Source organism: Sinocyclocheilus grahami, unplaced genomic scaffold, assembly GCF_001515645.1.
Source record: "Sinocyclocheilus grahami isolate Dianchi unplaced genomic scaffold, SAMN03320097.WGS_v1.1 scaffold79.1, whole genome shotgun sequence".
NCBI classification, from domain to species: domain Eukaryota; kingdom Metazoa; phylum Chordata; class Actinopteri; order Cypriniformes; family Cyprinidae; genus Sinocyclocheilus; species Sinocyclocheilus grahami.
The window spans coordinates 625,581-642,603 of NW_015505258.1; the positions used below are offsets into that span (position 1 = coordinate 625,581).

A 17,023-nucleotide genomic window follows, 5' to 3' on the forward strand; every position below is an offset into this window, starting at 1 on the left:
TATGATTATGTAATTGAGCAAATATGTGCCACACCTGCTTTGATGTCTACAAGGTTGGGTTGCAAACACTTGACTTAGTGCCCTAGATGTCAAAATGTGATTATTTAAAGCTGGGGTTTTCATAGGCTACTGGGGTCCAGGGACCTCCGAGAGGCCGCAAGGGGGTCCGTGGAAGTGTTTAGAGAAAAAATAATACATTCAATTTAAATATATTTAAATAAAGTAAAATACAGTCAAACCAAAATGTATTCAGACACCTTCAACATTTCTCACATTATCACAGTTTATTCGCTACAGTTTAGAAAATGGTAATAAAATATGACAAGAACTCGGTTAAACTGTGTCAGAACAAATTCATCTTGATAATTGCCATCCTTCTGTTAGACTGTCTCACAAATGGCTGTCAGCTTTTAAGTTTAAGTACACAATTAGATAATACCAACTTAGGTCAACTAATTACCAAGCAATGCTTAGTAATTTTGTTCAGTCTGTGGTGTAAAAAGGTAGCATTAGCAATTAAAGAAAAAAAACACATAAGCAAAACATGCTCAGGTCAAAGTGTCTGAATAAGTTTACTGGTAGTCCACTGTATGAAGAATTTTTGGATATAATATGTCACAGTTTACTTTATTTTGCTACCCTCACTTACATAAATGAACTAGTGTCCTGCACCCACTAGTAAAAAAATATAAAAAATGATATCTAGTGTCTGAATAATTTTTGGTTTGACTGTATATGAATGCATCTAACAGTACAGTACTGTAATAATGTAACTTATCAGAAACTAAATATTTTCCAAAAAATTTCCAAAACTAAAAATGTGCGATTATGCTTCCTTGCACGAGGATCGTCATATTTGGAATCTAAAAGATACTTGCTGTTAAGAGACGATAAAGCCGGAAACAGCGAGCACGTCGCGGTCGGCTCTCATTCCTCGACTGAAGCACGAGAGACTTTATCAAAGTTGCTGGCGGCAGGCTTTCACAGCCAGCGCTCGAGCAAACACAGCGACGCTCTGGCCGTTGACGTAAGAGGTGGGTCTGGTCGTCTTGGAAACGAATTGGCACTGGAGTGTGGAAGCGCTTCGAAGCCCCGCCCCTTGTGCAAATACCCCCATAGGCTCTGACGTCAATGCACGTCAACCAGAGAACATGATGCCTCCTGCAAGTCAACTCGTGTACTCTCGCAAACACAGCTGAAATATTAGAGCTCTATTGTATTGAAGGAGGTGGCGTGATATATCGCCGCGCTCCTAAACGCTCCCCTGCTTCTTCTGCTGAGACTGGAGCGGACCGTCAGCGGCACGCTGGCATTTCTACAAGTTTTAGCCTCTGCCGACCTCGTTATCTTGAGGCTCAAGTGGCAGGTCTCTATCTTCTCGCCACAAACCCTAGTGTTTCACTAACAGCATGGTCATGGCTGACTGTCACCAAAAGCCAGTGCTCAGGGGTCCCGTCCGAGTGGGCTTCTACGATATCGAGCGGACTCTTGGAAAGGGCAATTTCGCTGTTGTGAAACTGGCAAAACATCGTATAACCAAGACAGAGGTGAGTTGAGAATATATCAGCTGCTCAGCCCTCTAACTAACCCTTGTGCACTGCACACAAAAACTACGAGATAGCAGTTTCAGTTGTACTCATACTGGCTTGATTGTATCATACTATTGTTGATACTAGTTATGTGAGAACTTAGTATCTTTGGGTAACAAACAACCTGTTTGTCTGAAGCGGTGTCACGGTTTTTAAGGAGCCACATGGATTTGATTTTTAGGAACGTTTTATAACTTCAAATCATGGCTGATTTTTTTTGTGTGTTTTGAATATGTTTATGTTGTCAAAATGCAGAACACTTAAATGTTTAATTGAAATGTTTTTTTTCCTTGTAAAATAAAATCATCAAGCCAATATCCAGATATAAGAAATGTTAATAACATTAAAAACAAGAATTAGTTTGTAATATCGTAGTGAGATTGTAATAAAATACCATTATTATCAGACCCATATAATATGTGTTAAAAACAGAAATATTAGAGCTCTATTGTATTGAAGGAGGTGGCGTGATATATCGCCGCGCTCCTAAACGCTCCCCTGCTTCTTCTGCTGAGACTGGAGCGGACCGTCAGCGGCACGCTGGCATTTCTACAAGTTTTAGCCTCTGCCGACCTCGTTATCTTGAGGCTCAAGTGGCAGGTCTCTATCTTCTCGCCACAAACCCTAGTGTTTCACTAACAGCATGGTCATGGCTGACTGTCACCAAAAGCCAGTGCTCAGGGGTCCCGTCCGAGTGGGCTTCTACGATATCGAGCGGACTCTTGGAAAGGGCAATTTCGCTGTTGTGAAACTGGCAAAACATCGTATAACCAAGACAGAGGTGAGTTGAGAATATATCAGCTGCTCAGCCCTCTAACTAACCCTTGTGCACTGCACACAAAAACTACGAGATAGCAGTTTCAGTTGTACTCATACTGGCTTGATTGTATCATACTATTGTTGATACTAGTTATGTGAGAACTTAGTATCTTTGGGTAACAAACAACCTGTTTGTCTGAAGCGGTGTCACGGTTTTTAAGGAGCCACATGGATTTGATTTTTAGGAACGTTTTATAACTTCAAATCATGGCTGATTTTTTTTGTGTGTTTTGAATATGTTTATGTTGTCAAAATGCAGAACACTTAAATGTTTAATTGAAATCTGTTTTTTTTCCTTGTAAAATAAAATCATCAAGCCAATATCCAGATATAAGAAATGTTAATAACATTAAAAACAAGAATTAGTTTGTAATATCGTAGTGAGATTGTAATAAAATACCATTATTATCAGACCCATATAATATGTGTTGAAAACATTTAAAAAAAAAACATTTTTAATACCGGAGGCATTTTTGTCACTTTCAGTTGTATTTTAGTTCAGTTCAGACCCTGGTCCGAAGTATGTTGACTACAATTAGCTGAAGCCTTTGTGCAGCTTTGCATGCACTGATAAACGCATGTCCAGCAGCCTAACGCCTCAGTTGAAATATGCAGAGTAGTCCAAAAGTGCAGGGTGTCCAAAACTAGTTGTCAAAGAAAGACAAAGGCTGTGTACAATAGCAAGAAATTATGCTGGTTTAGTGCCCTTTAAATGTGGGCCATGCTGTTGTGCATTTGTGCAGTGGTTGCATAAGGGTGATTTTGTGATAATGGATGTCGTCTCATTACTAAACCTGAGCTGATGATTGTCTGGCATTCCTTGCAAAGAAACCCTGCTGAGCACTGTTTGCATGACACAAGGTTACCGTGGTCACAGAAAATGTCATAAATTATTTAAAAATATAGTTACACTTAGCTCTAAAATGTTTGTGCTTTGCAAGTGCGGTCTGCATTAAATGATTTCTAAAAATCCAAGGTATTGACCTTGGTGACATTGTGTTGCTTTGCAGTAAAGTTTTGGTTCAGGGTATTATAACAGTAGGTGCGAGCTGTAATTTACGTTTGGCCAGAGAGCTGTTTTTTTAAGACAGTCTCCAAGTCTGCAGATGTAGAGTTTAGCATTGGAGCACTGTGTGGAATTATGCTATTTAACAGGATTATGTTGTACACAGTTGATGCATCTCTGCAATGGCTGCCTCAAGGCGGCTTCATTTCTGTGGGGATGACACTCTCTGCTTCCCATCAGTCTCTTGTGTTTTGTGATTTCTCTGTTCTTCCTCGGAGCTGTCTTCAGATTACACATGCTCTGGTAGCATGTGTCTTCTGCTTTGTGTATCGCCTGCATTGTTCATGGTTTCAACGGACAGTTGGATCACTGTTACTGCCAATGAGAATGACTAACCACATTCACATATGACAGCTGATTCATAGTGATGTGCTCTAATGTTTTCAGTCAGTTACCGTTATGCTTTCCAGGGGTCAACAACAAGGCTGGCCTGGGGTCAGTGTGAGACAGTTTCAGGCCGATAGACAGAACTGTCACTTGCCAAGTACATTATGTCTTTCTTGCATTGATCGCATTGTTCATGCGAATATGTTTTTATGCCTTTCAAATGTAAACATTTGGATTTATGTGAAAAAAAGATTGTTGTTGCAAAATCTGTTGATGTCACCTAGATGCTGCTTGGCAAACAAATTGTTTTGTTGAAATTGCGTGAGAAGAACAAATCTTTAAAGCATCAGTTACAATTATAAACCAATCAGATATATATATATATATATATATTTTTTTTTTATTTTTTTTTAATATAATTTAAAAAAAATATGTATGTGTGTGTGTGTATATATATATATATACACACACACACACACACACAATTTTTTTGCTTTTTTTTCGTTACATTATGTTGTTTTTCTGCTAGCCTGAATTTTTGCAATCCTTACCAATATTTTCATTGGGCCCACCTGTTTATTCTTTGGAACATTATTATTAATGGTTTTTAATGCAGCAGTGTTGGAAAAATATATAAATTGTGGTAGGGTTGGTACCTTATTTAGGCATTTAAAAATATTTGTGGTTTAATGTACATCAAGATTGACTGATATTTTTTCAAGATGTCTTTAAAAATATTTTTTATTCTATTATACTATAAAGATTCCTTATACTAACAGTAGGAAGTAAGCTGAAGCACCAAAGTGTTGTAAATCTTCATAAGATAAATGTTTTATTCACTGTAATGATATAAAATACAGGTCAAAATCTTAATTGTGGAATCTGTTCTATTTTTTCCGCTTCTGTGTACTTACCTGAAGATTATTATTATACAATAATAAATCAAAAGGGGGATTAAGGTATGAGTGGTTATGAAATGGTAAATAACTCCTGTTCTTCTCCCATTTGTCTGGCAAATGATGAAAAGCCTGTGGGAAAATGATAAGATAATTTGGATCATTAGCCTACTTCAGTAGTTAAGCCGTTAACCAGATGCTCAGGTGCGTATTAGCTTTGCTCACGTGTATTTTGCCTTTGATCCGCGCTGGGGCTTGTGAAGACTGGATCGACTTGCACTGCAGACAGTAACATGACTAATGAATTTCACCAAGTAGCTCAAGGCATTAGGCTTCATGCCAATGAAAGTGTGTCTCTGTGCCCTTCATTCAACAGGTGGCTATAAAGATCATCGACAAGACCCAGCTGGATGCTGTGAACCTGGAGAAGATCTATCGTGAAGTACAGATCATGAAAATGCTGGACCATCCGCACATCATTAAACTGTACCAGGTAATGCCTGCCCAGGCCATTTCCTGCCAGTATTGTTGGCTCTTATATGATAAATTGCTTGTGGTGCTTCTCGTTTTTAAGTTGATTTGGATAAAAGCATCTGCTAAATGACTAAATGTAAAAAAAAATTTAAAAAAAACCTATTTAAAAAATAGTAAGATTTTATGAGGGATGTACCAGTGTGGAATTTCTGGGCTGATAACTGAGAGTCTACAGCTTGTTGTGGCTGGTACAATAACTGATTTTAAGTTTTAGCTAATTCATTAATAGATATCACAAAGTAGCGTTTTTATAATCTTATAATCGATCTTTGCACTTGACCACTTGACTACTTATGATATATTTCCTGTATTTGGGCCAAGTGTTCAAGTGAGGATGAAGACCACAAGTGTGTGAAGAACTTTTCATTACCTAATGGGACACACTTATAATTAGGGTTGATATGGCACCGGTACCTATGTAACCGGCATGTACTAGAACCGAATCCGAACGCAGATTTCGGTGCCATGCCTGAGCGATCGATTGAAATATTTGTCCTCTGGTTCTCCGAAACGGACGGAAGAAGCATCATCACTGAGAAAATGCACGTGAACTCAAGTGGGAAAGCTCTAATAATACAAATCCAACACATCTTTGTAATAACGAGAGTGTCCATGTTGTTTTCACATTCCGACTTCAAGTTTTTCCCACAACTCGGGAAATGAGAGCATTCGAGGAGCGTGTGAATACAGTAATTACACTTGCTCTGAAGGTAGCCTTCCGTTAACTAAGCTAAACATGCTTAAATGAAAATGCCTAAAGCTAAACCTCCCTTATATTAACATTTCTAAACCTGTTGTCCAACAAAAGAGAAAATTATAACCTTTTTACTCCACAACACCAGTCAAATGTGTTAAATATTTAAATATTTTTTGAATGCGCATTTGCACTGTTTACTTTCACTTTCGATTTTGCGATCACACACTCTGTGTAAAGGGAGCACATCTTACAAGATCAGATATTTGTCAGTGAGCTCAGAATCTGTTGAGCAGCAAATACTCCAGCATGGTCTTGTCAGTCATCTCTCCTTATTCTCGACCTGTGATCAGTCAAAGCTGACTCCGGTAGCTCTTGTTGGATGCAGGGTGCCAAGTCCGTGTTTTTTCTATAGAATTGGGCTATTTTTAAACTGTTGCCATGGGTTGATTTTCCCAAGTGGGTTAAAGGTTTGAAATATTGCATAAATTACATTTGACTGAAATGCTTGTATTGAAACATTTTGCATTCTACCTATGATAAAACTTTCATGGACTTCTACATTAACTGTTCCCTCCTGGTGGAATGACCTGCCCAGCTCAATCCAAGCAGCTGAGTCCTTAATATTTTCAAGAAACGGCTGAAAACACACCTCTTTTATCTTCATTTGACCCTCTAACTCTAGCACTCTCTATTCTAATGCTACTTCTAATTTTATCTACTTGTTTTTTTTTTTTATTAAAAAACTTGACCCTCTAACATTTGCACTCTCTATTCTATTTCTATTCTAATGGCCAATCCATAATTTTTGGGGGGAATTATTATTATTATTTTTTTATAAGTATGGGTTTAGGCACCGGAACAGTTTTAAAAGTATCGATTTGGCACCGGTATCGAAAAAAAACCAAACGATACTCAACCCTACTTATAATGTTGTAAAAATGCAAGTGTTTACATAGCTTAATTTCCGTTTCAGTACTCTGCATTTTAAAATCAACTTCTAAAGGTCTGTTCAGTATCCTAGCCTATAACATGACACAATTTGTGGTGCTTCTAATTAAGTGATTAAAAGCAGTTGCAAATGTTGTCCAAAATAAATATCACCATTACTCATCTTTGCACCAATAATACGTGCAACACTTTGTTTTTCTACCAAATTATATGTAATAATATCTAATTATTATATTAATATTTAACTTGCATTGGAAAGGTTTTCGTGACCTCTCGCGATATCTCGGCAAAAATCTCATGCTTTATTCCAAAACATGATGCATGATGGGATACACTAAGCCTCGAATAGCACTCCGGAGCGGTATTCAAGATAGTGTGCGTTAAGGGCACTGCGCTTAGGCATTTTTAAGATCTGGGACAGTCTTGCCTTGCATGCTTACTTCCTGTCGCGCACACGCGCTCTCAAGTGGCCAGGACCACAAGTGTGGGTATTTGGACAAGGCAACAGTGGAAAGATGGGTTTAGATGTCTGTGAGTGGGAGTGTTGACCCAGGACTTGTTCTTGCATTAATTCACACCAAACTAAATGGAATGAAACAGACACTCATAGTGTATTATCAGAGCCCATCCTCCCTATACGCAAGGTACGCAAGCTGCGTAGGGCCCCCTTGCTCTCAAAGATAATTTAATTTTAGTTTTGTCTTTGAATTTGGCCAGCGTTTATGAAAACCGCCTATGTCATTTCTTTTAATGCAGTGCACTGTCACCCTTTCTACATAAAAATCAGTCAAGTCATGTAACGTGAATGTCATACAGTGTCTTACTTGAGACAAAAAAAAATAAAAACACGAGTTGAAAGCGTACCAAGCCACGGAAGAGACACTGTTTCTCAAGCGCTTTCCGTGAGCACGATTCAAGACCGAGTGAACACGGACAAAGGCGTTTCATTCATTCATAAATCATTCAATTAATATTCCCAGTAAAAATTATATGATACACCATGCAGTTCTCACCATGTGACCAGCCATCAAGCCAAAGCTAATAGCTAACAGTAAACTTTCACATGAACACATTCAAGTTGTCCAGCTAGAAAAAGCCTTTTTTTTAAACTAGAGATCATTCACACTTTGGAGTCAAAGTCACACTTAGAAGATGAGATAACTCCTCCCCCAGTGTGACTTCACTGCAGCATTATGTAAGACTTTAGGTTACTTTGGTTTTTGGGAATGGGAATAGCGCTTCCTTATTATACAACGTAGCGGCATCAGTCCAAGCCCTTGCCGTGGAATCATAGTGTATCATTATTTCCAACGGTTACTCCATTCAAACGGCATGGGTCAATTAGTCATATCCTTTCAGGCCTCATAAACAGAGGGCAGCTCTGCAGGCCCTGCCATCTCATCTCTAACCCCCGGTTTCCCTCTGCCCCATCTGCCATGGCTTAGGGTCCTAACACCAAGCAGCTGCATCACCAGCATTACATGTCAGCTTTTTCTTTGGTCATATCAGATGGGATCACGTGCATATGCAGCGCACATGCATTTCAAGCACATTATAATCATAATCAAATTCTTTATGAAGCATGAATATATTAATGTAAAAAACTATATAAAATTAATGTAAAAGCACTATATAAATATATGAGACATTGCCACAGTTCTTCTGGATTGAGTCTGTCTCAGTTTGTTCTGTTTCGTCATTCCAGACAGACTGGATGATGATGAGATCAGATCTCTGTGTGGAGCACTAGGTGTTGACAGACTTCTTGTGCAAACAAAAATCTCACTGGATTATTACAATTAATGGCAAAATGAATGTTTGGAAATGTAAACTGATACTTCCTACTGACACTACAGCAAAAGATAGAAATAACTGACTTAAAACAATTTTTTTAAGCTGGTGAAATACTAGTATTCTAATCATTTTGGCCACCACGGTTTATAAAATCATACATATACACACGGTGTTGTGGTAACGCATTACAAGTAACGCGAGTTACATAATCAGATTACTTTTCAAGTAACTAGTAAAGCAGCGCATTACTTTTAAATTAACAACAAAATATCTTAAGTTTTTAAAATTGATTAACTTTTTAAAATAAATAACAAAAGTTACTTTGTTATTTATTCACTGGCACCTCTCCTGTCCCATATTAAGAGAAATTAGGAGTGAGGTGCAGAGGCACTTATTAATTTCACTTTTGGTGTGAAAGGGCCAAAAATGTAACTTTTGGGTTTTTTTGTTATCAAAAAATAAATAAGCTAGCCTAGCCCAGGTAAGAAAAAGTCATGCGAAAGTTACATAATGCATTACATTCCATAAAAAGTAACTAAGTAACACAATTAGTTACTTTTTATGAAGTAACACGTTATTGTAATGCATTACTTTTAAAAGTAACACTGCATACACACACAAACTTTAATCTTTTTTTCTAGGCTGTAAATAAAACAAATTATTACAAATTAATACTATTTTAGTTTTTCTACATCAAATGTTTAATTCAATGTGTTACTTGTGTACAAAGTGTTAAGTTTTTGTAATTGTTTGAGAAAATTACTAGCAATCGTTTCTACACTAAATTATTTGCAATGTATTAGAATAGGCATATTATGTCATTTCTAATTGATTGATAGTCCTAGTTTGTTGACAGTCATCTTTGGCAACAGCGTGACCCATCCCTTGATGTAATGTGACTAACCACTGCTGATGTGTCACGTAACGGACAGCCAACCAGTGTAGTATCAACTATTCACATGAGATAATTTGAGTTATTTCCAGTTATTTGCTTATTTGGCAGCTGATTGGGATAAGAAGTGCTTTGTGATCATTGTGTTTTGAACAGCTCTGAGATCACAGCTTCCATCAAAACATGTTTCTGGAAAGGAGAATTAGTTTAGGAGTTTAAAAGATGATTCATATTCTGGCCTAGTTGCTGATTTTATTAGTCAACTCTGTAATGCCTTTAAATGGCAAGAGCAGAAAAACCCCTACAAGTTGAGCCCAGATAAGGCTGATTTCCACAAAAGCCTCTCTGTACAGATGAGGCCGATGTATCAGTAAAACTAACTGACTGTATAAATGGCAGTCAGTAGTGTTTATGTGGGACGCTGTGAATGTTTCTGAATTATAACATTCCGCTTCTCTTCACTACATTTAGGTCTTCATCTTTTTGCTTTCTTTGGCTAATTCTGGAGTTCTCCCACGCATTGCTGGCTCTAAAACTGCACTGTGAATCGAGCATAAGAGTAAACCAGCATCCCACTGATTCATGTGTGTTTCATTATAATACTGTGAACTCAATGGGATACTTCAGATTTCAGCTGAATGTAGCAGTCATTTTATCACTCAACCCACTTTTTGCACTCGCTTTGTGGTTCATGTGTATTTTGGATCTATGCACGTCATCAAAGACAGAGGATTTTACCTGTAACACATTATTTTTTCATCCTCACGCAGGTAATGGAGACCAAGAATATGCTGTACCTTGTGACGGAATACGCCAAGAATGGGGAAATCTTTGGTAAGTGGTACCATTTACAATGGTGCGATGCAAATTTTGGTACATGATATGAAATATATCTCATAATGAATAATTATTATTATAATGGCTAGCAACCAATTATACTCACAGGGCCTAAATATCTATACATTATTGGATGAACGTTGTATTCAGGATGGTTAGCAAATTCTTACATGAGTTCACAGGATGTACAATTTGGGTGTCTTTTTTATATTTGGATGTTGTTGTTCTTGCTCTTGTTGTTGATTCACAATGACATGATGCTTTGCTTATGTCTGGCAGCCAAATTTTATCCTGATTCCACATCACTGACATGGAGAAAGTGTGTATTCAGACTAACATCTTGGTTTCAGATGATAGTGACAAAGGTCAGGCTGAAATTAGCTCAGGCGAGACAAACACAGTCTGTGTGAATAACCATCATAGTCACAAGCAACAAATGTGTCAGCAATGATGGTCATAATCTGATGGCTCAGCTGTCTGTCTTTCTGTTGCTTTGGAGTTCTGTTCTGTCTGACACACAAGCTCGAAGCTAAGAGCAAAACTGAAGGTCAAAGAAAATTAAAGGAATAGTTCATGCAAAAAATGTATTCTGTCATCAATTACTCCTACTCTCGTTATTTAAAGCCTGAGTGACTTTTTTTCTTCTTCTGAATACAAAGGGAGAATTTTTAAATAGAGTACCAGTACTGGTCACCTGTTTCAGTTAGAGTGATTGGGGACTGAAGTTTTAAAGGGATAGTTCATTAATTACTCACCCTCATGTCGTTCCAAACTGTAAGACCTTTGTTCATCTTCAGAACACAAATGAAGATCTTTTTGATGAAATCCGAGAGCTTTCTGACCCTCCATAGACAGCAACGCAACTGAAAAGTTAAGGGCAAGAAAGGTAGTAAGCACATTGTTAAAATAGTCCATGTGACATCAGTGGTTCAACCATGATGTTATAAAGCTACAAGAATGCTTTTTGTGTGCAAAGAAAACAAAAATAACGACTTAATTCAATGATTTCTTCTCTTCTGGGTCAGTCCCTGACGCCATTCACGAGAGTACCGCGACACATGGACTGTTTTAAAAATATCCTTACTACCTTTCTGGGCCATAACCGTTTAATTTTCAGTTGCTGTTTATGGAGGGTCAGAAAGCTCTTGGATTTCATCAAAAATATCTTAACTTGTGTTCCAAAGATGAACGAAGGTTTTATGCAGGGCAGGACTTACGGGGCCAGGGGCCCCTGGGCTTGAGGTTATGTTTGGGCCCCATACCTATGCTACAAATGCCCTCAACTAGAACATTATTATGGAGAAACACAAAATACACAAAAATTTAAATATGCTTTCAGGTTCATATACTGTATACAATTAATAGGCAACATGTCTAGCCTAGTCAAAGTTTAGATGTAATATTAAATAGTCACTATAATACAATAAACAGGATGTGATCTCTCAGTTGAGAGATCAAAACCCTGAAATAACACTGAGCAGAAAAAAACAAAGAGATGTATTATTATGAAAATGTATAGTCATATCTGTGTCCTTTTATGTCAGATTCTTCAATTTATCAATCTGAATAAAAAAAAACATGTTGGCTATTAACAATCAAATGAAATCACTATAAACAAAATCCATAGATGGATTTTGCATAGGTTATGTTAAGTTTAAATACAACATTTTAATGTAGAAATATTAAATGATTGCAAAAATTAAATAATGAGCTCCTTTTTAAAATATGAAACTACAACCGCCAGCAAGTGACTGTCTTAATGAGTGAGTTGAATCCTTAAATCAACCGATTTGTTTAAAATGCTAATTAATTTAACTTGGCAAACGACTGTACTAATAGCCTGTTTGAACCATTTACTGGTCTGTGTAATGCTGAGAAACAAAACACTGTGTTGCTCGGAGACGCATTGATGGGGCAAAACAGAATTTTGTGTCTGAAAGTTACTCAGTAACTTGTTGTTTATTGTACATTTGCGGTCGTGCAGATATTCGGAAAAACAGGCCTCTAGTTTGTGTGACAGCTACTAACTCCTATATCGTAGGCATTCACTGATTAAATGCAGGGTTCGTTCAACCAATAAATTTAAATGACTTTTAAGGCAATATTCATGACCTAATGCTCCATTATTTAACATTACTTATATTTCGGATATTCTGAAAATGTATGATTATTAGTGCTATTTGTTTGCTTTCTAATGAGCACAGACTGCGACTGTGCCAGACGTTACTTCATGCAGAGAACATAAGTTACATAATCACATAACTGAATGCCAGAATATTAAGTATATTGTAATTTGCTTAGCCAGTATTATAAATTAAACTCAGGACCTGAATTTTGTTTTAGAAACCGTTTTGGTGGAAAATATTCAGGTACAGAAATGCTGCAGAAATGGAATAAACTGTAAATTAAAAACAGTAAATTCACTGTAACTTAAACAACAGATTAATTCTTAAAATTAAAGTTACAAAAATTATTCAGTCAAGAGCAGTGAGTGAAATCACTCTGCTCAAATATGCTCTTGACTAAATAACCTTTTCATATTTAATATGGATTAATATATAAATATAATCTATATCTATGACTTTATACATCATAGTATTTTGTTCCTGAACAGTAGCAGCTACTGTTAGTTTTAGGCTATAGCCTACCTGAAAAAGTTAAAGAACCGTTTTTCATTTGTATCCTTGTGCTATTGCTAGTAACTTGTTAATTTATTACTGACCGTTTAATTGTCTTTATGTAACATTATTTATTAAAATGCAAGGTTACTGGAGTCAGAAAAAATGAAAACAATAACTTTTTCTGAAGGTGTTTGCGCGGCTTCATGTGCGCGCACTTTGGATGTGACCGCGAGCACCCAGAAGTCTACTAAAAGACTTAAAAAGACTTGCAAATGATAAACTTTTATGATGATGCAACACTGACCCGATTAGGCAAGTGACAGTCCTGTCAGCTGAGCAAAAGTCTTGTATCGCAGTGTGCAGCAGCTCTCTTAGTGCAGACGAGATGCACTGATGTGAGGCAGTTTTGAGAGCGAGAAGACGCGGTACAGCTGAACCACACACGCTGTTTTCAAATGATTGACTTAATCTGATATACTGTGTGATTTTTTTTTTTTTTTTAACTCATCTAACCTACATTGTATATTAAATGTTTGCGGGAATTTTCCAAACATGCGAAACCTGCGAAAACGAGTAAAACCAAAATGCGCAATCCCGCACCGAGATTCAGGAGGTGATTAAACGGAGAGAGCGCTCAAAACTCTTCAGATTAATTTAGTGGAACATTAATATAATATAGAATCATCCTCTGTAAAGAAGTGAGGCGTGAACATGTGAGAATTTATCATTATCTTTGTAAATGTGCGCTCTTTTGGGCTAAAGGCTTAATGGAACCGTTTAAAGTAGCCATGTGATCACAAATTAATCGGCGATTCGGCGCAGTGCAGACATGATTTAATACGCGTGTCCTTTTTCTATGTGAAAAAAAATCATAAATTCCAGTTTATTCTGTTTGATTATGGCTTTGAATGTCGTAGTTGGAAGTTGGAAGTTGATAGCCCCGGCCGGCCCGTGCACGCTGTTGAAATGCAACTAATAATTTCTGACTGGCACATAACTGAACAAATGTAAACGGGTTAAGGCGGGGCCCCCTACAAGGCGGGGCCCCTGGGCTGCAGCCCAGTCAAGCCCAATGGTAAGTCCGGCCATGGTCTTATGGGTTTGGAATGACATGAGGGTGAGTAATTACTTTTCAGAATTTTCATTTTTGGGTGAACTATCCATTTAACTGTGTTAAAAAGCATCAAAAAGTCCCACAATAACAGTACATTTGACACATGTGCTATATTCAAGTCTTCTGAAAGTCATATGATCACTTCATGAGACAAATGCACTAATTTAGGTCATTATTCACTCTTCCATTTGTTTTTCCTTCAAAGCTATTGTATGACTTATGAGGATTTGGAACATTAGGGAACAATTCCTATGGATTACTGTTATGATATTGTATAATGGATTTTTTTTCACTGTAGCCATTCACTTGTATTACGGTATATGGAAAAAATATATTCTGGGGAGATATTCACACAGAGAAGAGTCATAAAGGTTTGCAACAACATGGACGTAAGTAATCAGAATTTTCACGTTTAGGTGAACTATCCCTTTAAAAATCACTTGTCTGTGATTCTTAAAGGTGAAAGTAGTGTAAAAGTAATCACTTCCAGTGACTGATCTCTTTGACTTTGTAGCAGCAGCTGCTATGCACCACCTGTGAAAACTCACATAATCATCACACATTATTCTTACATAACAGTGTGTCTGTTTCACAGTACACGTCAATGTGATATGCTACCAAGAAATTGTTCCTACCCTGGGGAGTCAAGTCTTCTTTAAATTTTTTTTTTACGTGCCTTCAGAGTTTTAATGCGTTGTAAGGGAAATGCTGTAATATAAATCCTATAGCTAGAGTAGCCCCACCCACAGTGAAATACTATTGATCCAAAACTGTATTGGCTGTAACTGGCTGTTGTTGTTCTGCATTGTGTAACATTTCGGCTTTCATTGCGGACAGGAAAGGAAAAATTGAAATCGCATCATATGATCCCTTTAACACTGTTTTGTTTTGGATGTATTTGTATTTATGTAAACATATTTGTCACGCATATTCTGTTTGGCCAGCCACCAATCAGCACGCTCATACTGGTAAAGTGTTTTATTGCTAGAGAATAAGCAACACGCGGTTGCAGTGTACTTTGTGTGAACGCTGACCCTGGTGTTAGATGTGACAACAGCCTCTCTGGTTTGAAAGAGATATAAAGAGGGATGTTGTGGCTGGGGCAAACCAAATTACTTGTTCCCGCCCAAGTGTACTATGGGGTGAGAATGAGATAACAGCCAAATGTCCCGTAGAGACTTGAAATGAGGTTGCTGAGGTGAAACAAATAAAATTTTTTATAAAATGATCAGTCGACACAGCATAACTAATACTTGGTTACATGACAGTTTGTGTCAAGATTACCACATAATTACTGTCTTGTAGTACGTCGAGGCCATGCTGTTCAGCATTTGTGATTCTCTGTTGCACAATATGATTATGCAACTTATTTACAGCATGTGCCATCGCTATCAAGACTAAAAGTCTCCAGTTAATCACAAATTCTGAAAGATACTCTTTGGAACCATTAAGACCAAGTGATGTGTACTTGCATCACACTGAATCTAAGCGATCCTAACGTAACACAGGCACTCACTTCCATCAGATAATCTTCACAGGGATCGAAGAGAGAGCTAGAGCAGCATTTGGTGCTGTGAAGTGCTGGATTCGGTCCCCCGTGGTGGAGCTTAGCCCGCCACGAGAGCCTGTCTGCTCCACCAGCACCGCAGATCCGAAGCATTAGAGGGACCTGGAAACTGGGTCAACTTCGAATAAGTAGAAGCTGCAGAATGCACAGGCAAAGCAGGAGAGAGAGGGAAAGCTAAGGGACATTGATTTGAATTTTGGAAGTGAAGGGGAGAAATGTAGGCCATGCATATTTTAGAAAAATCCAGAGCTGGAGAAAAGGTTCTTTTTGAACATGTCAGCTGATCAGTCTTGACACCCGTGTCTGCCCTCAGCCTCTCCATCCCTGTCTTTTACCCTCAGGCTCTATTTCTAATCTGTCAATTTTAGGTTTGAGCATTAGTAATTGTAGTATAGGAAAACTCATAATTCCTGTCTAGATCATTTACTGGAACTCACTGGAAAGAGTGTGTTTGAAGACCAGAAAAAATGTATTCTTCTGTATGTTGGATATAGTTTAGTTTATTTGTTTATGTGTGCAAGAATCCACTAACAGAAAATTACCAAATTGATCTTGGTATTACCATGTTTTTTGCACATTTACTATGGAAGTACCATAGTTTTTCTTTGAGATATTTAATACCATAGTATTATTCTTTGATTTGAACTGATTTTTCTTTCATTTTTATATATGCAGTTTAATCTCATAAATTAAGAGACTGTTTGATATCTTTTTAATATAAATATTTTTTTTATAATTAAAATTGTCATACAGCAAGAGTATGAAGAATGATGGTGAAAGAGCATAATGATATGAAAAGCTTAAAATTAAAAAATTAAAAATGTTTTCTAATTCTTTTAAAATTGTTTTATATGCCTATATATTCAGAAATACTTTTGAAGTGTAACAAAATATTTTTATTACTAAAATTCTTTATTAATTAAACACTTATTTTTATTATTATTACATATATTTCATTTTACTTATTTTATTTCAGTGAATTAAAGTTGGTGGAACACTTAAAATGCCATGAGTTTTTTGTAAATGACAATACTGCTACAAGGTTCCGCTAGTTCATGCTTTAAAACCCCTAATACACAAGCCCTGCAGTAAAATGCACCTTGCTGAGAAGAGAAGTGCTCTTTCTCCTCTCGCGTGCCTCTTTAGTCAGTCCATGCGACTGTGGTGCGACTGCTGCTTTTGTTTGTAAGGGTCAGTTGAGAGCAACTCCAGTTGTACTACTTATAAAGTAGAAGCAACTTTTTTTAGGTCAGCTGGCCAGCTCAGGCTCTTTTAGGTCTATCTTGTTATGCTCACATGGCTAAGAGAAGGGAAAAAATAAT

The 17,023-nt window shown here is 37.2% G+C and overlaps 1 protein-coding gene across 2 annotated transcripts in view; it reads left to right on the forward strand.

Annotated features, from left to right (window-relative positions):
• Positions 1–1,128: 1,128 nt before the first annotated feature.
• LOC107586235 (serine/threonine-protein kinase SIK2-like) overlaps positions 1,129–17,023 on the forward strand; it is a 51,034-nt gene continuing 35,139 nt past the window's right edge. The window contains exons 1-3 of one of the 2 annotated variants that reach the window (XM_016273501.1): positions 1,129–1,547; positions 5,074–5,190; positions 10,333–10,396. In XM_016273501.1, the coding sequence (XP_016128987.1) occupies positions 1,410–1,547; positions 5,074–5,190; positions 10,333–10,396 (319 nt within the window). In that variant the 5' untranslated portion in view covers positions 1,129–1,409. Of the gene's footprint in view, positions 1,548–2,026; positions 2,371–5,073; positions 5,191–10,332; positions 10,397–17,023 lie in introns of those variants that run through there. The other variant, XM_016273500.1, reaches the window with a different exon arrangement.